Source organism: Muntiacus reevesi, chromosome 3 (genome assembly GCF_963930625.1).
Source record: "Muntiacus reevesi chromosome 3, mMunRee1.1, whole genome shotgun sequence".
Classification (NCBI taxonomy): Eukaryota; Metazoa; Chordata; class Mammalia; order Artiodactyla; family Cervidae; genus Muntiacus; species Muntiacus reevesi.
This window is the reverse complement of record NC_089251.1, coordinates 197,241,092-197,267,550: the sequence shown is the minus strand read 5'-3', so window position 1 is coordinate 197,267,550 and position 26,459 is coordinate 197,241,092. Positions and strand designations below refer to the sequence as shown.

At 41.5% G+C, this 26,459-nt stretch overlaps 1 protein-coding gene across 2 annotated transcripts in view; it reads left to right on the top strand.

Moving 5' to 3' along the window:
• CNTNAP5 (contactin associated protein family member 5) overlaps window positions 1-26,459 on the top strand; it is a 970,694-nt gene that overhangs the window by 448,463 nt on the left and 495,772 nt on the right. For both annotated transcript variants that reach the window (XM_065927810.1, XM_065927809.1), the window contains exon 5: window positions 16,940-17,143. In XM_065927810.1, coding sequence (XP_065783882.1) covers window positions 16,940-17,143 — 204 coding nt within the window. The remainder of the gene's footprint in view (window positions 1-16,939; window positions 17,144-26,459) is intronic.

Here is a 26,459-nt window from a genome sequence, read left to right as displayed (position 1 = left end):
CTCTTCGAACACTGAGAGTCAATTCATTTTAGTCAGCATTGTCATATTTGTGTCTGTGATTGTTAATCTTAAGGATTTCAGTATCAAGCAAATGAATTTAATATTACTGTGGTAATAGTAAATGAATGGGCTCTACACTAAAACCACCAGGGATCTGAACCTAGTTTTATTACCCTCATTATTATCTTGGGTCCTCTATGAACACAGTTTATTTTTCTATGAGGAGAAGTATAGTAATAGTGCTCATTTCATTTATGCAAATTATTTGAAATAGTACTTGGCATACAATAAACTTTCAAAGAGTGTTAGCTGTCTTCATCACTGCCCTTATTTGACATGTAAGCTAGTTATCAAACTTCTCCCTATTTTCCTTTTCCTGATTATTCAGGGCCACATCCTCTTGTACCTTAAAGAAGGAAGTAAACATTTTTACATACCAGGTCCCAAAATGTTCCAACGCTTCCATCAGACCATCTGGAGACTCCAGGCTACGTGGAATTCTGTCTGGGGGCTTCTATTTTAAATCCCTTTAAAAAAGGGAACACTAATTAATTTAAAAAAGCATTATAAATTCTGATAAGCTATAATGATCTGTCAGGCTTCCCTCATTGAAAATTACCACCATCATTTTTTATCTCTGGGTAACTTCTTTCCACAGAAAAGACTTGCTTCTATTTGGTTAATTATTGCCAAGTGGTGTCATCCACAATTCATCAGCCTCAGAGTTGAACTCATATTCTCTTTCCCCAAATAAATCTCTTTGTCATCCCAGCCTCAGCTGCCCTCTTTGTTTTTTATCCCATCATCTGGGGCCATTTATCACACATGGTAGAGGCCCCAGAGTTGTATATTTCACCCTTGGCATGCTCAAGGCCCACATGGCCTTATTATAGGGAACCTCGAAGCCAAGTTTATAGCTTGCAAATCCTGGAGAAATAGAAAAGTGGGCTGGTGGCAGCCATACCTACGGACTTGGATGCCCCCGTGTAAGCTTTGAACCTCACTTGGTAAATCAGAGCGTTTTATCAGTGGATAAGCCTCCAAGATCATTCACTGCAACTCTTTCACTTTTGTAGATGAGGAGATGGAGGCCCAGAAATTTCTTAAAAATAAGGAAAAAAATAAAGATTTAGCTAAATCCCAATTTAGTTCATTGGGATTAACATACGTAAACTACTGGGACTGTGTATGCATGGATAACTAATGAGAACCTACTCGGGAGCTCAGGGAAGTCTGCCCAATGCCCTGCGGTGGCCTAAGTGGGACAGAAGTCCAAGAAAGAGAAGACATGTGTACAGAGAGCTAGTTAACTTTGCCGTGCGGTAGAAACTGACTCAGCATTGTAAAGCTACCATTCTCCAATAAAAATTTAAAAAGAAATAAGTTAGTTGAAAAGAATGAGGTCTGTTTACTCTTCTTTTTCTTAGTTCATTTAGGAATCACAGAAAAATCCCTTCTATGAAAAAACAAATAAACACAAATATGTGCAATGAAAGCACGGTAACTTAAGTCAACTTTTCTGATCTATCTTAAATAATTCTACTGATTGATTCAGAGTCTTAACATTCCTTCAACAGACAATAAACATTACTCCGTATCCCCCAGCTTTGTTTAGCTTTGGAGATAGAGAAGTAAGTAACACAACCTGTCTTTTTGGGACTCAAGGATTTTTAGTAACTTCAAAAAGCACACAAGTAAATGCTATAGTGGAAGCTGAGGAAACCACGTCTTTTGTGAGGTTCCCAAAGGAAGGGAGAACTGAGCGTTAATGTGTTTCCTGATGATTTAATGTCCTGCTGCCCAGGGAGTAATTTGACAGACTGTATCACACTTGAGTCCCATGACCCATATGATAACATTGGTGATTGTAAAGGAAAACTTAAAAGGGAAAAATTGACTCTGTACTGATTCTGCCTCTGTGACTTTAACCCTTATTTGCCATTTGCAGCTGCTGCTTTTGTGATTGTAGGTATACACAGTGGCCTGCCCCAGGGAACCCTGCCCAGACTCACCCCTAAGCCAAAAAGGAAAGAAAAGAAAGGGAAGTCGCTCAATTAATATTAATACTTAGGTCGGTCACTTAGTGCAACAGTGGGTTCCCACGCAAATGTCAAGGTCTTTCTTCCTATAGTTTGTTTTACCTTTACTCCTTGTTGAAATGGTCACTGGAGGAATCTACTGTGATTATCTCTGGCCTCCTGGCATTAAGCTCTGTAGCCTGTGTGCAGATAGTATCATTAACAAAGAGTGTTTAATTTCCCAAGCATAAAAACATGATGCATCTTTGATTTTAGACAAAAGGACAACTAGTTGCAGGTGGGGGGATGGTGTCTCTCCAATTCTGACAGTCTCATTTAATATTTGATATTAATATTTAAATGTCTCATTATGAGAACACTTTCAGTTTGCAGTTGTGTTGTTACCAAACCCGAGTTGGTGTGCTCGATGCACAGTGAAACCAAATAATACCCAAAATCCGACTTTGGAGCAGAGAATGTTTTATTGCAGGACCACAAGGAGAATGGAGGCTCAAGCACAGAAAAAAATCTCTGAACTCCCCAAAGGGTTTCAGCAAAGCCTTTTTAAAGGGAAGATGAGGGAGAGGTGTGGTTAGTTGTGGCAACTTCCTGGCACAGGAATTCTTTATTCTTGCAGTTGTTCACTTAAGTCAGGTCATAATGCTCCTGTAACTTTCTTTCTCTATTTGAATCAAAAAATATTATACCATTAAAGGTCAGATCCTTGAGAATGGGCTATCCTATATATTTCAGGCTATATGCAACATTTTTAGCTTGAAACAGAATCAACAGAATGCAAAGATTAAAAGAAATAAACCTAGTATGGGATCAGATGTGTTCTTCCCTGTTATGTGTTGTGGCTGAGGACCACTGGTGATCATGTGAAGCAACAGAAGCAGCTCACAAGTGAATTATGCTCTTTTCACAAGGGTTCTCTGTGCAATAGCAGCCTGTGCTTTGATCCTTCCTTCTGTGAACTTGTGAATAGGATTTATGGAACCTCATCACTCTGCTTAAACCTTCTGTCAACCTGTCTGCCTTGGGGTGACCATACGTCCCAGCCCATTCCATATGATTCTAGTCCATGCTGGTCACCTCAGTTTTGTTGTCTGTTCCCCTGTTCACTCCCCCTCTTTGTTATTAAAATATTGTAGGGACTATAATTATGCTTCCCATTATTGTGTCCTGTACCACCAGAGTGATTCATTTGCCTTGTCAGTGTTACTGTGTCTGATTGCTGAGTGGGACAGTTCATGGGGCAATGATTTTGCATCTCACAGTTTAGCACAGACACCAAAGAGAATAAAGAACACGCCCAGTGATTGCCAGTGTACTTAAGAATAAACAAATGGAAGTATTTCTATTACTTTGGAAGTTCCCTAAAATAAATACATTATTTCAGTTTAGTCTTGTAGTTGGCTTCCCTGCTGGCTCAGATGGTAAAGAATCCACCTGCAATGCAGAAAACCTAGGTTCGATCCCTGGGTTGGGAAGATCCCCTGGAGGAGGGTGTGGCAACGTTCTCCAGTATTCCTGCCAGGAGATTCCCTATTGACAGAGGAGCCTGGTGGGTCACAGCCCAAGGGGCCACAAAGAGCTGGACACGACTGAGTGACTAAGGGCAGCATTATTAGTGAAGAGCTCAGAGGAAGCGCAAATTTTAGGTATGCTGAGTGTTACTGAGTCCAGAGCTGTGGTGTTGGAGAAGACTCTTGAGAGTCCCTTGGACTGCAAGGAGATCCAACCAGTCCATCCCAAAGGAGATCAGTCCTGGATGTTCATTGGAAGGACTGATGCTGAAGCTGAAACTCCAATACTTTGGCCACCTCGTGAAGAGTTGACTCATTTGAAAAGACCCTGATGCTGGGCAAGATTGAGGGCAGGAGGAGAAGGAGATGACAGAGGATGAGATGGCTGAATGGCATCACCGACTCCATGGACTTGAGTTTGGGTGGACTCCGGGTGTTGGTGATGGACAGGGAGGCCTGGCGTGCTGTGATTCATGAGGTCGCAAAGAGTCAGACAAGAGTGAGCGACTGAACTGAACTGAACTGAACTGAGTCCAAGCTCTTACTGCTCTCTGCATTACAGGCCAATATATTGAGAGATGAGCAATGGGGCAAAGTATAGAGCCTTTATTCAGAAAGCCAACAGATCCAGAAGATGGGGGACTGGTACCCCAAAGAATCATCTTGCCCGGGTTTGGGTGCTAGTTTCATCTATGACAAAGAGCAGGAGGTCAGGAGGTATCATAAAAAGGTAATAAGTTGTTGCAAATATTTTCTGGTTCCAGCCAGATTCCAGAGTGGATGTGTTAATTTCTTCCCTCCTGCAGCCATTCACTGGTGGGCTGGTCAGAGTATGAGCTTAAACAAAGGAACTTTAGTTTAAGCTCAGTTGTGGGAGGCAGAGTTCCCAGAGGTGGGCCAATATGTACACTTTAAGCTATAGGCAACATTCCTTTAGTGATTAGCTTGTAGCAAGAACAATATAGAATGCGAAGTTTAAAGTAAAAGAAATATCCAATATGGAGTCAAATTTGTTCTTCCTTATTCCAAGAACTGTCTACAAGTGTAAGATAGCCAAAATGCATTTTAAGAAGGCAAGTATGACTGTCAGTCTATCTGCTAAAGTTAGGATTGGAATTTAAAGTTTCTATGTTGTTTTTTGTACTATGACTTTTTTTATGTTGTCTTCTTAGGACCTATTCTGTTTTTTTTTTTTTCCCCCAAACTACTCTCATGCACAGACACAATCAGAAATTCTGTAAGAAAAGCTATTCTTAGGAATTGTCACAGTCAGTTTTGGAAACTTACACTGTTTTCACAGTTCATCTGAGGTTATCATGGGCTTCTGATAAGGCCTGGAAAAGTCACAGAGTTGGTGGAGGTTCTCTGTAAATGTGAGTTGGCTGTGGAAATCTCTGTGGTCTGTAGATTGCTAGCCAAAGCCCTCAAGTATTCAGTGCAAGTGTATGTTCTGAATAATAATCACATTTCTTATATAACGTATCATGAGATAAGGCTTCAAACTGTAATTGTGTTGAAAATCATGGTTCCTGCAAACAGCCCCGGAGTCTGAGAGGCACTGATTTTCTCAGGATGAATCAGTGGTTTCTCTTGTCAGCTTTGAGGTCCAGCTTTCCTTCTTGTAAGAAAATAGGCTCCATGTCACAAGACCACAGTAGAACCCTTCTCAGCTCGCTTGAGGATTCAAGCTCGGAATCTTATTCAGCGGAATCCTTTTTTTAGCTGGTTTGTTGACAAGCTACCAACACCCATCAAACATGCCAGAATATGCCTCCAGAACTCTGCCTTTCTCTGACAACAAGCTATGACAGCCGGGTCAGCAATTACGGTCTCAGTGGGAAGTCGGCCAGACACTGGCATTTCTCAGCACTGCTGCAATGGAGGGGAGTTAATGTGGATTTATCTTGACCTAAAAGGAGAGGTTTGTGAGCTGGAGGAGCTGCCCTTATCCTAAAGACTCCTCAGATTCACAATCGACCTAACCTTAATATTCTAGCAAAATTTGCCAGTCTATGACCATATTATCAAACCACAAATTGAGTTCATTTTAATGAGATTCTAAAAATCGATTTTCAGGATGACGGAGAATGGTCCACTGCAGGAAGCAAATATCTAACAGCTGTGTTCTGGTTGGCATTGTAGATTAAAAGGAACTCTGATGAGTGGTCATCATGTATTAAGGGCAAGAAAAAAGGAGAAAAGAACGTTCGAAAGACCACATTAGAGCTTTGTCAGCTTGGCAGGAGACAGTGAAATTGGGTGATTCCACCGAGAGGGAGAAGTTTAGGCAGTTAGGACTGGAATGTGTACGGGCCAAATAAGTAATATGGAAGAACTTTCTAAAATCCAGAGTGTTCTTTCTAAAAGTCCAACTGGCCATGCATGCTCCTTACTTTTAATATTTTAACAGTTATTTCTCCATTGATCTCAGGGTCCCATTAAAACTAATTATTTTATCATTAATAGGATCCTCCATTGTAAAACCCCTGACTCTCTTCCCAGCCTCTTTCATCCCTACTCTCCTAGCTTTCTTATAGCACAGAGGGTCTCAAACTTCAGTGAGCATCAGACTCACCTAGAGGGCTTGAAAACATGCAAATGTCTGGGTCCTAAGCCCAGAGTCTGTAATTCCACAAGTCTGCAGTGATATCCTAAATCCTGTCCTTCTAACAGGCTCCCTGGGACCAGGAGTACTGATGAGGGAGCACGCCTCTGGAATGCTTGGTCCAGCAAGGTGCAATCCTTGTGGATCTGAGATCTGGCCCTCTGGTACAGTCGGCAATGACCTTTACACACACTTCACCTGCCAACTTCTATGCATCCCTCAGGCCTAGGGAGGAGTATTATCTCCTACTGGAGAGGGTTGGACATCACTCCTTTAGACTCCTTCAGCGCCCAGTGCTCATCCCCTTCCCAGGAATGTGTAATCGCATAGCTCTGCGTCCAGCAAAGCCTTGAGATTAGGGGCCTCTGTTGAGTTCATCACTATCCACCTGTGCTGAACATGGACCTCGACATGTGGAGGGGGTCTCAATAAAGGCTCCAATATGAGAATGTCTGGGTGAAGCGAGACCCCCAAATCACCCAGAGTAGGGGGCTCGAGCTTAGTGGCGGTGATGAGGGTGGGGAGGACGTTGCACATTTACCCTTAAAAAGCCAAGAACTGCTGCTCCGATGGAACTTGGTCTGTGAGTAAAGGAGCAAAGGCGAAAAGAGCAAAGGCTGTGAGGAAATTAATACCAACCGATAAGGAAAGGAGAGCTCCCCCCATCTTTCCTTAAATGGGCATCTTCCTCTTACGCACTCACTCACACATACACTCCGCAGGCTCGCCTGATGGCCCCTGGGCCAGAGTCACGCAGTCTCCCTGCCCATGAGGTGCTTCTTGTCATAATCCTCGCACCAACACCCCATTTTCTTTTTTTTAATGTTTATTTTTTTGTTTTTTATTTTTTTCATTTATTTTTATTAGTTGGAGGCTAATTACTTTACAATATTGTAGTGGTTTTTGTCATACATTGACATGAATCAGCCATGGATTTACATGTGTTCCCCATCCCAATCCCCCCTCCCACCTCCCTCCCCACCCCATCCCTCTGGGTCTTCCCAGTGCACCAGGCCCGAGCACTTGTCTCATGCATCCAGCCTGGGCTGGTGATCTGTTTCACCCTAGATAATATACATGTTTCAATGCTTTTCTCCCATTTTCTAATGAGGAACCATTTAGGGCTTCCATGTCAGACAACTCATTACTGTGTATGTGCCTTGCGGCAGGGTATGTAATCTTCCCAAGCTTTGGCATCTCCTTTTTACAAATGGGGAAAAATATGAACCTCCCAAGGCTGTTAAGAAGAACATTAAATTAGGCAAAATATGCTAATTAGTTTCTTTTGCCCCTGGAGAATGGATTGCTTAATCCAAATGAAGAAATCCGTATGAGTGGCTGAGACAAGCTGTGATAGAGAATGCAAAGGATATATTTAGTTTTGTCAGTTATTTTCTCAGTGCTCTTAAAACTATGCTCTGAGGTGATCACACACTTCTTCATCTGCCAGTAGGATCCTTCTCTAACCTTTATGCATCTTTCAACGCTTTCTTCATTTTTTCCTGTTTTTTTTTTCCATATTGTTAAAAAGCATCTTGTTTCAAGACATGTGTAAAACATGAATGAAGATATAGATCTTCACAACCAGACCTCATGCTGCAAATTAATACCAAAGGGGAATATTAGGGCAAGGTGGTTACCATAGTATCTATTCTGGAAAGTCCAGTATATAATAAAATTGCTTTTCTTAAGCGCAACACTGTAAAAAGATGGGTCCTTTTTGTTAATATGTTGAATCCGTGGTAGCCAAGTGAACTTGGGAATCTGAATGCTTAAACACTCCCGTGTCTGGAAGAATTACTAACTTTCCAGTGGGAGAAATCTCTAATCCTTCTTAAACACATTTTTTTTAATGCAACTTCTCCATCTGTGACATGGCTGGTGCATTTGCATGTGACTTGAATAGCATTGCAAAGGTCTGAGTTCTCTTGACTGGCGACGTGTTCCTCTCGTTGGCCTTCAGTGGTGCTAAGAGAAAACCTGCCACACTTCTGAGCTCTCTAACAGGGGCCGCTCGTCTTTGTCATCAAGAGCATCTGTGAGGAACTCGGGAATCCTGACTGCGTGCCTCCAGAGAAACAAAGTCTTTGCGCGTGAATGGGTAGCCTGGCTCTTGTAGGATGGGGGCAGACCCCAGGAGAGGAAGTCAGGGGACAACTACCGCATTGCCCTCAGGCGTGGGTACTGCAATAGGTCCCTAAATCAGTTCCCATGTAATTCTGGGTTCTGAATTAATGAGGTGATCTATACACATCTGAACCCTCTTCCCAAGGGATTGACTGTCCTGCTGGAGAGCTGGAGAGTAAACACATCTGGAAGCAAAAGTGTCAAAGTCTGGTTGGGAGGTGAATTATCAAAGAGAGAGGCAGTGTACTCAGCGGGAGACTAGCTTGTGGGAGGAAGCTGCTGGGGAAAGGGCTTAGCAGCAGACTGATGAGCTGCGTGTCAGAGCGGCAGCCGGAGTGGGGCGGCTCTCGGGCAGGCTCTCGGCACACCCAGAGTCAGCCTGAGTCCCGCGGGGTTGGTTGGATTCCCAGCTCTGCCACTCGCTAACTGTGTGCCAGAGTGTCCTCACTTGTAAAAGAGCAGTAATGAAAATGGTGTGTTCCTCTTAGTGTCACTGAACGCAAGTTCAAGTGCCTAATGCACCGTGAGGCCAAACAAACTGAAATGATGAAGTCTGGGGCAGAGAAAGATGTTTTTCAGGGACATGCAAGGAGATGGTGGCGTGTGCCCAGAAACCTCCCAATTCCCTGAAACGTTGAAGTAAAGCATTTTAAAAGGCGAGGTGAGGGAGAGGTGGGGTTCGTTGTTGCAAACTTTGTCAGATCCTTGTTCTCGCAGCCGTCCAGTAAGTCAGGTCAAGATGTTCCTTTAAATCTCCAACAAGACAAATGTTATTCTCTGTCCTACAACTCTTTATCTCTGTATGAATGGAAAGAGGTTATACCCTTACAGGCCTGTGTCTTAAAAATGGGCTATGCTGGATATGTCAGGCTATAGGCAAGATTCTTAAAAGCACTAGAATGCAAAGGTAAAAGAAGCAAATCTAACAGGGAGTCAGATTTGTTCCCGATTACAATAGGCGGTTGATATGATTAAATAAATTTAAGCACAAAAAACATTTAGAGCATTACAGAACTCACAGTGTGTGTGTTCTATACATGTTCCTATGTCGTTCAATACAGACATATCACATATGTCTATAATGTGGTATAATGTCTATATGTGATGTAATGCATATCACACACACGCACACTTGGAGTAGGGTGAGGGTAGTGGAGAGAAGTAGTGGATGAGGGGAGAGGAGGATAGAGACAGGTAGAATTCGCGCAAAGGGGGTTTACTGAAGGGCTTTAGCAAAGGGGATGGGACCACGACAGAACGGTTCAGAGGGAGGTTGCAGAGGTTGAGTCCAGCAGGGCAGTTGTAAGGCTGTTGTGAGAACATGGATAGTGATGAAGGCTTGGACAAATGTCTGCTCAATGCAGTGTGAGGCATGCTGAACTCCAATCTCAGATTTCCTTTATACCATGCTCTTCACACCATCTTCACATCATGCTTCAGGTCTTTACCACTGCAGCAATGGTTTTGGATTAATGATGGAATTAGGAAGTGAAATATTGAGTGACTCTTCATTTCCAGGAATGATTTATGTAATTCTTGTAGAGGCTTTTAGAGTAAGTTTCTCTTAGCTCTATTGTAAAGATAGGACCTTGAAGCTTGGAGAAGTCAAGAAAGTTGTCTGAAGTCCCCCAGCTAGTAAATAGCAAAACCAGATTTGAAACCTAGGTCTATGAGACTTCAACAATATTTTCTTTTTTTCCTGTCTTATTGATCAATTCAGTTTCCTTAAGATCTCATGGCAACATGGAGATATACTTTCTTAGAAGTAACCTATGTCATCACCACTTACAGCATTGATAAGGTCCCTAGATTAGCTAGTCATCTGAGGGACTGCATTGCAGATCATGAATGCTGGGATGGATTGGGAAAGAGGAGATAGTGCCATGGAGTGGAGAAAGGAAGAGTCTTCTCCCCTCAGTAATATTACTACCGTCACTGTCGGGCTCCCTTCCAAGCTGTTTTGGCCTCCAGGCAACAGGACGTGGTGTGATGGCTGGGAAGCAGGGGTGAGGGGTGGGGAAGGGCAGTACTTCCTTCCTTCTGGTTGTTCCTGGAATCTTAATAAAGCACTTGAGCATGTCTTCTTGAAAATTTTCCAAGTTTCTCTGAGACGACTAGACCAAGGTGTGTCTTTTCAGTAGTAACTCAGATTGCATGCTTATTCGTGTCAGAAATCACCCCACGCTCACAGTCTTCTGCAATGTTTGAACTTCGTACTCTTCCCATAGCAGGGGGGTACCCTTCTGTGTTAGCTCACGACATGCCATATTACTGTTATGGCCCAGGCCCGTATCCCCTCACTCAGCACTAGACTCCTAAGGACCCAGTTCCTAACCCAGACTCTGGTGCAGAGCCCAGGGGAGGCTTCGGAATAGAGCAGAAAGACGCAGCTGCAGGCCTGCACACAGAGAGCTTCAAGAAGAGTTTAAAGTGTGGCCGAACAGGAAGCGGGGCCAACTTGGGTGCCCCGGGCAGTAAACCACTGAATCAGAACGTGAAAAGCGCTATTGTAGGGGAGAATGCGGGGTGTCAGCCTCAAGAGTGGACTGGGGAGGAATGCGAGGTCCTCCACGTATCCCAAACACTGTTAATGCTCCCAATCCCTCTTAAGGATTCAACACAAGTAACATGCCAGACATGAAGTCGTCCCTTTGTATGCGTTATCACTTTATATGGATAAGCGCATCTGATGCTCACAGCAGTCTTCCCTGAAGGATGCAATTACCCCATTTTACAGATGAGGATATCAAGTCTTCAAGATACAGAGCTGCCAGCTTGACCCAGTTAAGCTGCAGACATCACAGTTTAACATCCATGCCCTTATCTACATTACGATCTTCATTATTCTGTGACTGATACCAGCTTGCTGTCTGCAGTCTCCACGTGGTTTTGGTAAAGACTGATTTCAGAGGACAGAGGTAGACGCATTGATGGGGTGATGGGGGAGAGGGTCTGAGAAAGTTTGGGATTGGTGAAAATCCCTCTGTCTCTGGACTATTTCATTTTTGGGTCTCAGGTGTATTAGCAACCTTGGTTAGAACCACTTTATTCAATAGGAATAAATTATGAAATTGTATTTTAAAATTAATTACCAGAAAAGTATGATTTCATTTTTACTTTCATTTCAAAACTTCAGCTTTCCAAAGGATATTTCTAGCTCCTTGGTCAAAAAAAAAAAAACAACAAAAACTTAATTTATCACTGTGTATGCTCAAGGTGAGGATTTTAATTGCTTGGTGAATAATAAAAAAAAATTGAGTTTTCTCAAGTAGTTAATTTCAAATAAGAATAATTTTACCCCCTTCATACACCCATTCACCACCATCCCACCCACATAAGATGGTATATAATGGATCTGTTTTAAACTGTAATTAAATATCCTTAACATTCTCCTATTACAAAACTAATAAAATATTTTTTGTAAAAGTTTTTATGATGAAAGAATAGAAAAAAAAGGAATTAAGGAAACAATACCATTCACCATTGCAACAAAAAGAATAAAATACTTAGGAGTATATCTACCTAAAGAAACAAAAGACCTATACATAGAAAACTATAAAACACTGATGAAAGAAATCAAAGAGGACACAAACAGATGGAGAAACATACCGTGCTCATGGATTGGAAGAATCAATATTATCAAAATGGCTATTCTACCCAAAGCAATCTATAGATTCAATGCAATCCCTATCAAGTTACCAACGGTATTTTTCACAGAACTAGAACAAATAATTTCACAATTTGTATGGAAATACAAAAAACCTCGAATAGCCAAAGTAATCTTGAGAAAGAAGAATGGAACTGGAGGAATCAACCTGCCTGACTTCAGACTCTACTACAAAGCCACAGTCATCAAGACAGTATGGTACTGGCACAAAGACAGAAATATAGATCAATGGAATAGAATAGAAAGCCCAGAGATAAATCCACGAACATATGGACACCTCATCTTTGACAAAGGAGGCAAGGATATACAATGGAAAAAAGACAATCTCTTTAACAAGTGGTGCTGGGAAAACTGGTCAACCACTTGTAAAAGAATGAAACTAGAACACTTTCTAACACCATACACAAAAATAAACTCAAAATGGATTAAAGATCTAAATGTAAGACCAGAAACTATAAAACTCCTAGAGGAGAACATAGGCAAAACACTCTCCGACATAAATCACAGCAAGATCTTCTATGACCCACCTCCCAGAATATTGGAAATAAAAGCAAAAATAAACAAATGGGACCTAATGAAAATTAAAAGCTTTTGCACAACAAAGGAAACTGTAAGTAAGGTGAAAAGACAGCCCTCAGATTGGGAGAAAATAATAACAAATGAGGAAACAGACAAAGGATTAATCTCAAAAATATACAAGCAACTCCTGAAGCTCAATTCCAGAAAAATAAACGACCCAATCAAAAAATGGGCCAAAGAACTAAACAGACATTTCTCCAAAGAAGACATACAGATGGCTAACAAACACATGAAAAGATGCTCAACATCACTCATCATCAGAGAAATGCAAATCAAAACCACAATGAGGTACCATTACACGCCAGTCAGGATGGCTGCTATCCAAAAGTCTACAAGCAATAAATGCTGGAGAGGGTGTGGAGAAAAGGGAACCCTCTTACACTGTTGGTGGGAATGCAAACTAGTACAGCCACTATGGAAAACAGTGTGGAGATTTCTTAAAAAACTGGAAATAGAACTGCCATATGACCCAGCAATACCACTTCTAGGCATACACACTGAGGAATCCAGAACTGAAAGAGACACGTGCACCCCAATGTTCATTGCAGCACTGTTTATAATAGCCAGGACATGGAAGCAACCCAGATGCCCATCAGCAGATGAATGGATAAGGAAGCTGTGGTACATATACACCATGGAATATTACTCAGCCGTTAAAAAGAATTCATTTGAATCAGTTCTAATGAGATGGATGAAACTGGAGCCCATTATACAGAGTGAAGTAAGCCAGAAAGATAAAGAACATTACAGTATACTAACACATATATACGGAATTTAGATAGATGGTGGCGATAACCCTATATGCAAAACAGAAAAAGAGACACAGAAGTACAGAACAGACTTTTGAACTCTGGGGGAGAACGTGAGGGTGGGATGTTTTGAAAGAACAGCATGTATATTATCTATGGTGAAACGGACTACCAGCCCAGGTGGGATACATGAGTCAGGTGCTCGGGCCTGGTGCACTGGGAGGACCCTGAGGAGTCGGGTGGGGAGGGAGGTGGGAGGGGGGATCGGGATGGGGAATACGTGTAACTATATGGCTGATTCATGTCAATGTATGACAAAACCCACTGAAATGTTGTAAAGTGATTGGCCTCCAACTAATAAAATAATATTTAAAAAAAAAAAAAAAGAAAGAAAAATAATACAAAAACGCCTATAGCAACACCTCCAAAGAATCACTATTAATTATTTTAAAGGCTACTTTTAGAGCTGTTTACATTCACAGCAGAATTAAGCAAAGTACGGAGGAAGGCATACAGCCTTCCAGTTCACCCCTGGCTCTCCCAAACTCAAGTCCCTGCCCCCATCACCATGTCCCCGTCAGAGTGGTGCGTTTATCACAGCTGATGAGCCTGCACTGACAAATGACAACCACCCAGCATCCACATTTTGCATGATGGTTCTGAAGAGGAAAATTTAAAAACTTTCATCCATCTAGAAATAACCTCATGCTCATTCTGCTTCTGTAACTCAGCTAGCTCTTTGCAAAGTCACGTGGGAAAGCCGAAACTATACAGAGCCTAATCCTCACCCTCTAGCAAGCTTCCCTGATTTAAAGACCTGATGGGATGACTTGTCCATGGAAGGGCATTGATCTGCTGCTGAAGAATTATATTGGATTTGTGGGACTAACGCATATTCAATTTTACCAGCCAACTGGTGGGGGCATGGTATTAGAGACTATCTGTCCCTCCCTTTTCCTACTTCCCAAAGACCAAGGTGAATCGTTGGGAGTCCCAGTTTATAAAGACAGAGGCCCCACCAAAAAGCTCAGGTCTCTACAGATTGGAGACTGGAAAGATGGCAATGGCCTCCTGAATGCATATCTGATACTACGGGCCAGCCACAAGACAGAAGGTGGGTCCTGGGGCTCCTGAGCTGAAGCTTACATCACTCGCCCTTGTCAATTACCCAGCCCTTGTAATCCTGCTTAGCCACGTTAGTGTAAAGGTCAGGCATCCCCCTCCTGTGTCCTCACCACTGTGTCCATGTGCACGAGACCCCTGCTTTGAACTAGCCTATTAACAGTCAGTACTGTCCCCTAAAGTCTGGTGTCCCGCGCTGTCTATGAAAATTCTCTAACTCCTTTGTTCTGGGCTCAGACCTGGAAGTGTTAACTCCTCTGGGCCCACTGGAGTAATGAGCCTGCTTTCTCCAACTCTCTGAGTTTCCTGATGGTCCGACTTCTGCAACAGTTCACTGTTGGTGTTGGACATTCTGTAAGTTTAGAGTAGCATATAATAGCATGCATCTTATCATTTCAGTATCGGTATTTTCACTGTCCTGGAAATCCTCTGTGCTCTGCCAATTCATCTTTCCTCTGATCAGCCCCAGGCCTCCACTGCTCTTTTTCCTGTCCCATAGATTTGCTTTTCCTAGAATGGCACGCAGCTGGACTCATAGAGTAGCATTTGCAGACTGACATTTTTTCATTAAGTAATTTGTATTTAAGGATTTTGTTTGTTTCTTTTCATGGCTTGACAGTTCATTTCTTTTTAGTGCTGTGCAATATTCCGTTGTCTCAATGTTCCACAGTTGAGTTATCCATTCACCTGGTGAAGTGTATTTTGCTTGTTTATAAGATTTGGCAATCATAAGTGAAGCTTCTGTAAACATCTGTGTGCAGGTGTTTGTGTGGACACAAGTTTTCAATTCTTTTGAGTAAATGCCACAGAGTTAGATTGCTAGATGGTATACGTAGTGTACATTAGGCTTGTAATAAACTGCCCAGCTGCCTTCCACGGTGGCTGTACCGTTCTGCGTCCCCACTCTCAATGAAGGAGACGGCCTATTGCTCCACATCCTCCTACTCAGCCTTTGGGGGTGTTGGCGTTCCAGGGTTAGGCCATTCTAATAGGCGTGCAGTTAACAGTACCTCATTATTCTAATTTGCATTTCTCAGGTCACATGTGATGTGGAGCATCTTTTCAGATGCTTATTTGACATCTTTATATTTTCTTTGGTGAGGTAGACGCCTCATATTTGAAAGTTGCTTAGAGAGTAGTTCTTAAAAGTTCTCATCACAAGAAAAAACTTCTGTAACTATGTATGGTGACAAATGTTAAATACACTTTTTGTGGTGCTGATTTTGAAATATATATAAATATTTAATCATTGTGTTGTACACTTGAAGCTAATATAATGTTGTAGGTCAATTATGCATCAAAAAAAAAGAAAATTCCTATTAGCTTTTTGACATACAATTTTCAGATATGTTTATTCATATCTGAATAAACTTATCTCATAAACTTATCTCAATCATAATTACCAGGACTTCCCTTTTTGCTTTCCTAATAATGAATATTCATTTTTTATATGAAAACTAAAATGATACATATCATCAGCATAAGATAAGGCAGGCATGATAAGGATGCAAGATATTTGCCCTCTCCATTCAAATAGTAAATCTGCTTTTACTGAATATTATTTTCCAGTGAACCAAAGTTTAGTTCAGTTCAGTTGCTCAGTTGTGTCCAACTCTTTGCAACCCCATGGACTGCAGCACGCCAGGCTTCCCTGTTCATCACCAACTCCTGGAGCTTGCTCAGACCCATGTCCATCAAGTCAGGGATGCCATCCATCTCATCTTCTGTCCTCTCCTTCTCCTCCTGCCTTCAATGTTTCCCAGCATCAGGGTCTTTTCTAATGTATTAGCTCTTCTTTGGCCATATCAGGTGGCCAACATATTGGAGTTTCAGCTACAGCATCAGTGCTTTCAATGAATATTCAGGACTGATTTCCTTTAGGATGGGCTAGTTTGTTCTCCTTGCAGTCCAAGGAACTCTCAAGAGTCTTCTCCAAAACCACAGTTCAAAAGCATCAATTCTTCAATGCTCAGCTTTCTTCACAGTCCAACTCTCACATCCATACATGAGTACTGGAAACCATAAACCTAAAGGAAACTTAAGGAACCTAAAGTAAAAACTCAGATTCCTTCTCAGCACAGGCCTAGGGAAACTGTACTGTTCAGTCAGGGTTGAAACAGTGAACTATGTTTTTCATCTCTGACCTTGAACTGGAGAGGAAGGGAGAAAATGACTCCAACTATCAGAAGCAAGTTAATAAGGAGGATAAATCATGAGAGATTATTACAACCAGGCATCTGACACAATAGAGCCTGACTTGTGGTATTTGCATCTTGTCCCCTCAAGCGAAAGCTGACTATCACTAATAAGAGGTTTTACTTCTAGGCTGATGATCAGTTCACTCTGAGTGTGTGATGGTTGCTTGCAAATGAATATTTCCCCTGAGTCTGGTTACACTGGGTCTGGTCTATATGGTTCCCCTGAATCAGTAACCTATAGATGTCAGGAACATTTCAGTTAATTGAACAACAGCTAAGACAGGAAAAAGGCGGAACATTCTGAGGTGTGCACTGATTTCCCTTCCTCTCTCTCTTTGTGCCTAGAATCCGACGTTGCTGACTTTGATGGCCGAAGTTCCCTACTCTACAGGTTCAATCAGAAGCTGATGAGTACCCTCAAAGATGTGATTTCCCTGAAGTTCAAGAGCATGCAAGGAGATGGGGTTCTCTTCCATGGAGAAGGACAACGGGGAGACCACATCACCCTGGAGCTCCAGAGAGGGAGGCTCGCCCTACACCTCAACTTGGGTAGGTGAAGCTTTGCCCCGTCCCTGGCCATGCCGGGCTGCAGGGAACTCCTTCTGAAGCAGGTCATCCTCCTAGTGTATCAGCTAGATGCTGCTGTGTCATCGTCGAAGCGACATATTTTCCTTATCCAAATTGGAGAAGAAAAATCCAAGTTTTTAAATGTTTAAGCCATAAATAGCATGCTTTAAACAAGGTAACTTTGGTAGGTAGGGAGAGATACAGGTTAATTTAAGTAACAAACTTTAGCTTGAGTAAGTTTGAACACACACACAGCACATATATTACAATATAATAAGACTTGTTCACCATCTATTATACCCTTATGAAAGTTAAGTTCCTGGGGGAATATGGAGAAGACACATTTTAATTTTTGTTTGTTTTTTGAGGGAACAAGGGGTCATGTGTGTGGCATCTAAGTTTCCGGGCCTTCTCGTCTCTTATTAAAGGAAACTCCGTTTTGTCTTTTGTTTTTCAAGTGTCCAGGCTGTGCTAGGGTGAGTCCTATATTTGCCAAATGCCAGCAAAGTTAGTACAGAACGCCTTCCTGCTTTCTATATGTTTAGGACTCAGGCCTCCTGCGGTGGGTTGGCATCCATCGTTCCTGCCTCACTACTGGCAGGTCTGTATTTCTTGGTAGTCACCTAAGAGACGGTCAGCCTCCTTCATGTGAAAGGTGCTTTGTAAGGAAGCATGGGCCAAGTGCAGAAGGCAGGGAGTAGAATTCCCAGATTCGCAAAGGCAAACCAAGAGGCTCTACAAGAGGCAGAGAAGGGACCAGGAGAAAAATGTTAGGGAGATGAAAAAGGAAGAGACCACTTTCTGTAAGCATGAGTTTCTGCCTCCCATTGGGTATTTATTAGTGTTAGGGGAAGGGGAGGAGAGTATACTTGTGGAAGATAATTATCACTGATTGCCAAATATTTCTGATCAAATAGTAAAGAAAGAAAGTCATAGCAGAATTCAGTTTGTAGGCTTAAGTTGAAAGCCTAGAAATATCACAGATAATTTTTTGTCTTTTGATAATTATTTTTAGTTATAAGCTTTTTCTAATTAGCATAAGAATGCAGATTAATGTGAACTCATCCCCAAAACCAAGCAAAGGAGATATTTATTTTGAGGCATTTCTGAGCATCTCCTTAGCCTCCATGTTGGACATCGGCAGTGCTAGCAAGGAGAACCTCAGGATCCCAAGTTTAGTTCATTAAATTGATTGCTAATGCGCTAAATTAAATACACAGCAAAGGCATCTTTAGAGTCTCACCAAGAGGAGAGCTAAAGAGGATTCGCTAGTAGCCTGATCAGTTTTGTCCACATACCTAAAGAAATTTATCAGTGAAGTCTATGAAAGATGGGCACATTTAGTAGAAACATATCAGTCAATTAACTGGTGTTCAGTTTTCATGAAAGGAGAATGGATGGAGTGACTTCCTCCCTAACACCCAGTGATGAGTTGTTCACAGAGCATTGCGGGTAGTGGATAAAGTTATTGCCATTTCCCCCGAAACTCTGCCCCAACAAGCCTAATGCAGTGAGGTACAGCATTTTCAGTCACGGTGAGCAGGAGGGAGAGGAAAAGGTGTGCTCGTGTGCAGATTTTACCTGCAGACAGGGGCCAGCTATTTATTTTAGTGGAAAGTTCATAACTTCCAAGCCTCAATTTACTTATTTCTAACCTGGGATATTATTAATAACTATCTAGCAGGTCATGAACATGACAACTAAAAACATTCAAAATGAATTTTCTGTGATCCAATCTTCCATGCTCAGGCATGTACGCTCTTTGTGGCCTCATGGGCTATAGCCTGCCAGGATTCTCTGCCCCTGGAATTTTCCAGGCAAGAATACTGGAGCAGGGGGCCATTTCCTACTTCTCTTCTTGACCTAGGGATAGAGCTTTCATCCCCAACGTCTCCTGCATTGGCAGGTGGATTCTTAACCACTAATGCCACCTGAGGATTTTCTGTGTCAGTAAATAAACAGTGAAACTCCTCATATTAGTCATTATTCAACTAACAGTATCTGAATGTCCCACATCCTGTAGTTTGCTGGTCTTTCTGGAAAGAAGTGGGTCGATTAAGATGAAGAAGACCCTCTCCTGCTGTGATATAAAGAAGACAGGACAGTTCTCTTTCCAGATTTCCAGCCAGCCCATATTCCTAACCATGTTGGTTATAATGGGAAATCTCATGTAGTGAATTATTCGGTAGTAAAGATATGTTTAGTCTGTATTCTACAACGTTTGGCATTTTTCTTCTGCTTTTGGATTTTATTCGTCTCCTTAAGTTTACCATGACTGAGTGTTTCCTGTCCTTAGCTCCTAAACAGTTACATAGCGTACTTATTAAATAGCACAGTTTTTAAAGTGTTCCTTCTCTAGAGAGACACTGGCATATATTAGTATGTTAGCTCTGTATATCTGTCACAGCCAGCGAATCTGTGGGAGCAGTGAGTTAAGGGGAAAGGGGGAATGGTAACAGCTTTTGATTTGCCCATGAGAGAAAATCTGGAACACAGATTACACAAGGCAAGATGACACTTGCTCATGGCTGGGTTCTGGAAACCAGAGCACCCAGCTGAAGTATGTGCTCCAGGCCAAGCGAGGTGTTGGGAAAAGACGTTCTCATCTCGCCTGTCAGAGCCTGACGCAATGCACATTCTCTCACTGGCCTACTCACCCCAAGCCTGAGCGGCTCTTCCCCCTTGATCTGCACAGAGTGCGGTGTCCTATCCGGTCCTCAAGGCAGGCCGCTAGGTACATAAGCATCAGCCCCAAAGTATCTACATGGACTGTTAAGCTGGAGGGATATATGTCAGCTGCTCAGGTGATGCAGCTAGTGATTAGCATGGTCACAGTTAAAATCCAGTCATATTTACTGCCTTTTAAATTTATTTTCAGATTATAAAATATATGTCAGTTTTAGAAAACTTGAAGAAAAAGAATTATAAATAAGAGGAAAAAAAGTCACTCAAAATTCTACAACCCTGTCATCCTTCTATTAATTTTGGTGTATTTTCCAAGTGTTTATTCCTTAGCTATTTATATAAAAATTTTGCATATTATATAAAACTAATGTTCCTTCCAAGTTGCCACACAACCTTCAAAATAGAAAGAGTTTATACTATCCATGATCAAGGTTTTTTTTTTTTCTTTTCTTTTCTTAAAGAAATGAATTAAGAGAGAGAGAAAAATGAAGAGAAAGAGGAAGAATCTAAGAATTCAAGTTAATGGGCTAAAAATGGTGCTAGGCCAGGGAAGGAGGGAGTTTCTCTCTTAACAGCAGTGTTGCCTATAGGGACAGTTCTCCAATGTATGTTCCTTTTCTAATTTGTGACTTTACAGTTCAGTTTTTTAGGCTGAGTGGAGTGGTTCAGTACCATGGACAGCTACGGAGGAGGGCCTTTGGAGCAGCCTGGTGTACTGTGGTTCCTCACAAGTGATGCTCTTTGCTGATATTCTGATTCATTTATTAGTTACCTCTGTGGCAACGGACTTGAAAGACCATTTCAATGCTGCAGTCAAACTAGGCCTTCCCCTTTGACTGTTCTCTTAGCGTACAACAAAGATTTTTCTAGAGCTACTAATGGGAAAGAAATCTCTTCTCTCAGTCCAAAAGGAAGTTAATAGAGATTCCTCTTTCCACTCTTTGCACATCTCCTTCAGATCACCTGTGGCAGTTTGCCCTCTGTAGAATTACAACAGCACAAACTCATACATGCAGGTGGTAGAATCAAAAAGCAGAGGCATCACATGGCTGGGGAATTGTGGTAAGAACTAAACAAAACATCAATCGCACATGCAGGTCATTCATCCTTACAAGAGTCCAGCGCTTTTGAACTGAGGCAGATTGTGCAATAAGGCAGTCACAGGAAAGTGAGAACCCTGAAATAGCATAAACATGTGTGGAGCATGCTGTCCTTGAGGGAGCCAAGAATAGGTTCAAAGGCAGAGCCTCTGACTGTGTAACCAACTCACAGAGGTATCTTGGATACCACTGAATACTCTGCCCCTACTCCAGGGAGTCCAGTGAATGTTTACTTTAGCTTTTTCAAATTCAAGCATTTTGATCATCAGTGATACCCAGGTGGTTGCCCTGGGCCACAGAGATCATGTAGTTGCATAACTGTGGACCCAAGATTAGAACCCTCTCCAGTTCAAACACAAGGTCCTGACATTAATCATTAAAATGTTATAAACTTTCATGAAACAAGTAGGTATTGAATATTAAGAAGTTGCTCTTCACGTGTTTAAGTTTTGAGAATGGAGAGACCGGGGTGGGATAGAGGAATCCAGAAAGTCTTCTTGGATCCAACTTCAATTAGCTGGAGATTTTATTACGAAGAGGAAAGAGAGACAGGAATTTCAGACAAAGTGTCGGTGTGGTAATTGGCACCACATTTTATGTAAATTGTGTCATTCATGTACAGGAGTCCATTGAGGAAGCAACGGGAGTTAAAAGTTTGAATTCACCAGTTCTGATTTTCAGGGAGGTCCCAGCCTGGTAAAACAATTATTGTGATTGACTTTCTAACTTTGTAGTATTAACCAAAAATAGATAGCTATGTATCATCGACTCATTGGAAAAGACCCTGATGCTGGGAGGGATTGGGGGCAGGAGGAGAAGGAGACGACAGAGGATGAGATGGTTGATGGCATCACCGACTCGACGCACATGGGTTTGGGTGAACTCCGGGAGTTGGTGATGGACAGGGAGGCCTGGCGTGCTGCGATTCATGGGGTCGCAAAGAGTCGGACACGACTGAGCAACTGAACTGAACTGATTTATCATTGAAACCATATTTTTTAAGATAACAAAGTCACAGAAGATAGGTGTAACTTAGGAGTCAGATTGAGCAATGACCCCTAAATCTAGAGAATGTTTTATTGAATAAAATTTAGAAAAAAAAATTTTAAGAACTAAGGACATGAATTATATTTCTTCAGTGATACATAAGAATTTGCTCTGATTTGAGGGTCAAGTTCACTGTAATCACATGGCTTCCTGTTAGTTTTTATTTTCTTCAGAAGACTTCATATGAGTACTTGAGAACATTCGTCAGCCCTGAATTTTGCTAAATAGAGGTCTGTATAATCCTGGATAAACTAGAGAGGTGAAATTTGCCTTCCCTGTCTGCATCATGCCCTTCGCTCTTTGGGTTGCTGCATTTTCCTTTTCCACAACTCTCTGCTTCCCAATCCATCAAATCCCTTTCTTGGTATTATTACTAAGCTATACAAACTCACGCGTGTGTATGGTGGGAGGCAGATGGCCAGAACATAAGGAATGAAGGTATCAATTTTTCCAATAGGAGTAAGTAATAAGAGCATTTATCTTTGGAGTCTTTGCTCAGTGCGTGACCTTAATTCTTTGTGACCTTGGGTATATCCTGTGGTTTCATTGAGGTGAAGCTTTTTGTAAGGCTGTGTTCAGGAATAACAAGAACAACCTATGTAAAATGCTTACCTCACTTTAACAGAAAAGGAACTTAAAAATACAAGCAAATACCAACATTGATGGTCTGAACAACTAAATGTGAGAAAGTTAATCCTAAAGATCAGGTGGATGCAGGCATTGGGGACCTCCATGCGAATGGCCCTCTATCTCATCAACAACAAAATATTTCCAAGAGTGACTTTTTGTTGAAATACAGTCTTAAAAAAGAAAGTTTATGTTCCCATTTGCTCAAGTTATATGAAGTCTGCAGATTGTGAAAGATAAAGTGCCATCCATATTTAAACTCTTAAGACCAAACAAGGTGATTTAATCAAAGGAGATTTTGAAGTGAAAACACAACAATATACATGCTAAGGATCCAGAAAAAGGCTAGTTCCAGGGTGAAGAATTTGATATGCTTCTCTCTAGTATGTTAGGATGGGGTAGAGGAGGAGGAGAAGAGCAAATTAGAAATATTTTGCAGGTATTTCAAACTTCCTGTAAAATTTTTCATATGCTTTAGGGTTTGGGGTAATATTTATATAGCTTCATTTTAACTATGTCAAACTACATGAAAACAAGTTTTAATTTAATAAGTAAGTCTTTTTTTTTCCTCCAATGTGTTTTTGGCCTAAAAGACACCATCTGTGGATTTTTATTGTCTTTGTATACCCCACAATTACCCATAGGTGTTTTTATCTTGCCTTAATAAATTGGAAACTAATTAAAACTTGTAGTTGAACCATAATTGCCACTGAGATATGACTTGAAGTATATATTACAGAATGAAGAGTTTGATAATCTTTTGAGAACGAAGTTTTTTTCTTAATTTCTAATAATGAACATTTCTAGGTAAAATGGAAACTTTTCTAGGACTAACCTTTTTTTCTTCATAGTAACACCTCATATAGATATATTTTGAAACACCCTACTTGATGAATAGCAGAATTTCCTGTTCACCCAACTGTTAAAGTGGACTGATTTCCACGCTATCTGTTTCAATACATGTATCCTTGCCTGGGAGACCTTATGGACAGAGGAACCCTGTGCACCTCCAGCCCATGGGGCTGCAAAATAGTTGGGTATGACAATGATTAAAAACAAAACAAAGATTTCTGTGTGTTAGCATAAAATGATTCATGGAGAGGGTAAAATATGTTCATGTCTGCCATTTTTTAAATGAAAAATATACTTGTAATGCAGGAGATATTCAATAATTCACACATCAGCCATATAGTTAGCCATGCAGGTCAAGGATTATGGTTTTAATGAAGTTTAGTATTGTTTCTTAATATAAAAAATATTTATGCTCTAAAATATATAAAGAAAAGAAAAAGAATAAAAACTAAAATTGCAGTCAGTTTGACCTCTTCATAATCAAATTCATCTTTTGAAGCAGGAAGAATAGTGTAGAGAATATCAAAGTATTTAATTTTAATCCTTGTTTTTCTTTATCAAAAAATCAAAATATCACTAAAACCCACCCAAACAACACATAATAACAAATAAGTAGGAGGAAAAGATATGATTCCTTTACTTTTTCCTTTTGTGACTTTCATTGGTTTTACAGTTTCAAATGTTTAATGTTTTTGACATATTAGTAAATTCTTAAATGCCTTTTTAACCTTTGACGGAAAAGGGAAGGGCATATCAAATTTAAAGTGAAGGCTCTAATATTAAATTTATTTGAGTATATTAACTTAGAACTAATAGTTTATAAGACACGGTAAGTCTCCTTCAACCAATCATTAGTCCTTGAGCATGTTTTATTTTATAAATAAAAGTTGACTTGTGTGTGTGTGTGTGTGTGTGTGTGTGTGTGTATGAGAGAGGCGAACACAAGTATTTTTTGTTCTGTTTTGACTGGTAGCGCTTCTCGTCCACTTGCTGGAGCAAACCTCCTAGAAGTCATTTCTCAGTGAGTACACTCCAGTATCCACATGAGGTTCTAGGCCCCCACTTGCCAGCAGCCTCTCACCGCCTGGAAATCCCCCCTTCTTGGGCTCTCTTCACCTACGCCCCTCATCCTCCATCCACATGACTGCCAGTTTTCCTGCCAGCCTTGCCTGCTAATCAAATCCCCATACCGCTGCCAAAACAACCTTCCCAAAATGTTAGTTTGAGCCAGTAATCCCTGACTTATTAACTCGCCAGTGGCTCCCATTTCTAAAAGGTAAAACACAAGCTGTCAATCGGCTCACACTGGCAACTGGTCCCAGGTGGTACCGGCCAGCCCACACGGGCACAGCGCTCTGCTGCACGGAATCCCTCCGTGGGGTTCTTCTGGACCCCCGGCCTTGGCAGCTGCTTTTCCTGGTTAGGCAACAATGCTCCTTGTTCTGGCCGACTTTCAGGCCTGGCCGCTCTCTATAATGCGGCATCCACAGCTTCCTACCCTGCGTTTTCTTGGTCCCTTGCCTTAACTGCTCTTAATACAAGCAGCACCCTTCTTATCCACTCCCTTATTGCGTCTCCACCTTAAAACCTTCAGAGAGGGAAGTGTGACTTTTAACTCTTTATCTTCTGTGACAAATCAATACCATTTTGTGGATGGATGGATGGAAGAAGGAAAGGAAGAGAGGGAGGAAGGAAGGAAGGGATGGAGGGAGAAGGAGGAAAAAGTAAAAGATCTAATAATGTATCTGCATAATTTCACACATTGTAAGGACACAGAAGATGTGGAACAAATCAATGTGTCATTGAGCAAATCAATTAAAGTCAGCTGTGAACTCATCAGCACTTCTTTTTCAACTGCAATCAGTTGGATACCGTCCCCCAGCTCCCTTAGGAAGCGGCAGTGTTATTTCGTGCAGGAAGCAGTGACTCGGGACCATAATGGAGGTGGGTGTGAGCAACCCACGGGGGAAACGGCAGCTTCTGCCCCCCGAATGCCACGCTGTGGAGCAGACTGCTGCAGCTGTTCTATAAAGCACATTTTAGGAGAGACAAGAGAGACATTTAGCTCTCAGTTACTAAGGGTACTGAATACATAAAACACTGAAAATTGGAAGGTTTACATATAAGTAAAATTAGTTGCATTGAACTGTTCACTTTGCTAAATCTGAGCCATTCTGTAGGAAAGGAAAAAAGTAAAGCTCTAATGTTTTTGACAGAAGGATACAGGCAGGAACACCATAAAACTGGAGGTGAGATGAAGAGAAGGGGAACCAGAGGCTCTTGGTTGAAAAATGTACCTCTCATGTTCTCCCAAGAGGTGTGTTCCAAACTCAGCTCAGGCTGAATCAACACATGACCCATGCCACAACCAGAGTCAAAGATCTGACTGGATCTGAATTTGAACCTTGGCCACATCTCTGCCTAGGAATGCTTACCCTCCCCAGACCTCAGCTTCATAATTTGCTAAATGCAGATAATCATTTTGCCTTAGAGCATCAAACTTGGAGATTATACAGTCTGTACTTAAATGCCCTCGATAGAGTAGGTATTTGAAAATTGCAGCTAAAATGATCATTTCCTCTCCATTGCCTTTCGATACATATTTACCTGACTCAGTGGGCCCACTCTCTTCCCTCTACTTATCTAGCATTCACTCTTCGGCTAAAGCACAACCCAAGATTCACTTTCTCCTTTCAAGAGCCAGTCAAGTGCAAAGAATATGCATTCTTTCTAAATGTGATGAGTTCTGTTTTCAGTATTATTCATACAGCTATCCAGATCTGATTTCTCTTATTATGTAATTGCACCAGACCTAGAAACATGTTCTTTCATGTCTAAAAGGGAGTGTAGATGTCAGTTGATGGAGAACTTGGTCCTGGGATCTGTGGGGGAAAGTTGGTATTCCATCCCAAGCCCAGGACAGTTCTGGGTCTGTAGAGAGAGAATCATCCTTTACTTTGGATGGAGAGAGTTGGCCTCGCTTGCAG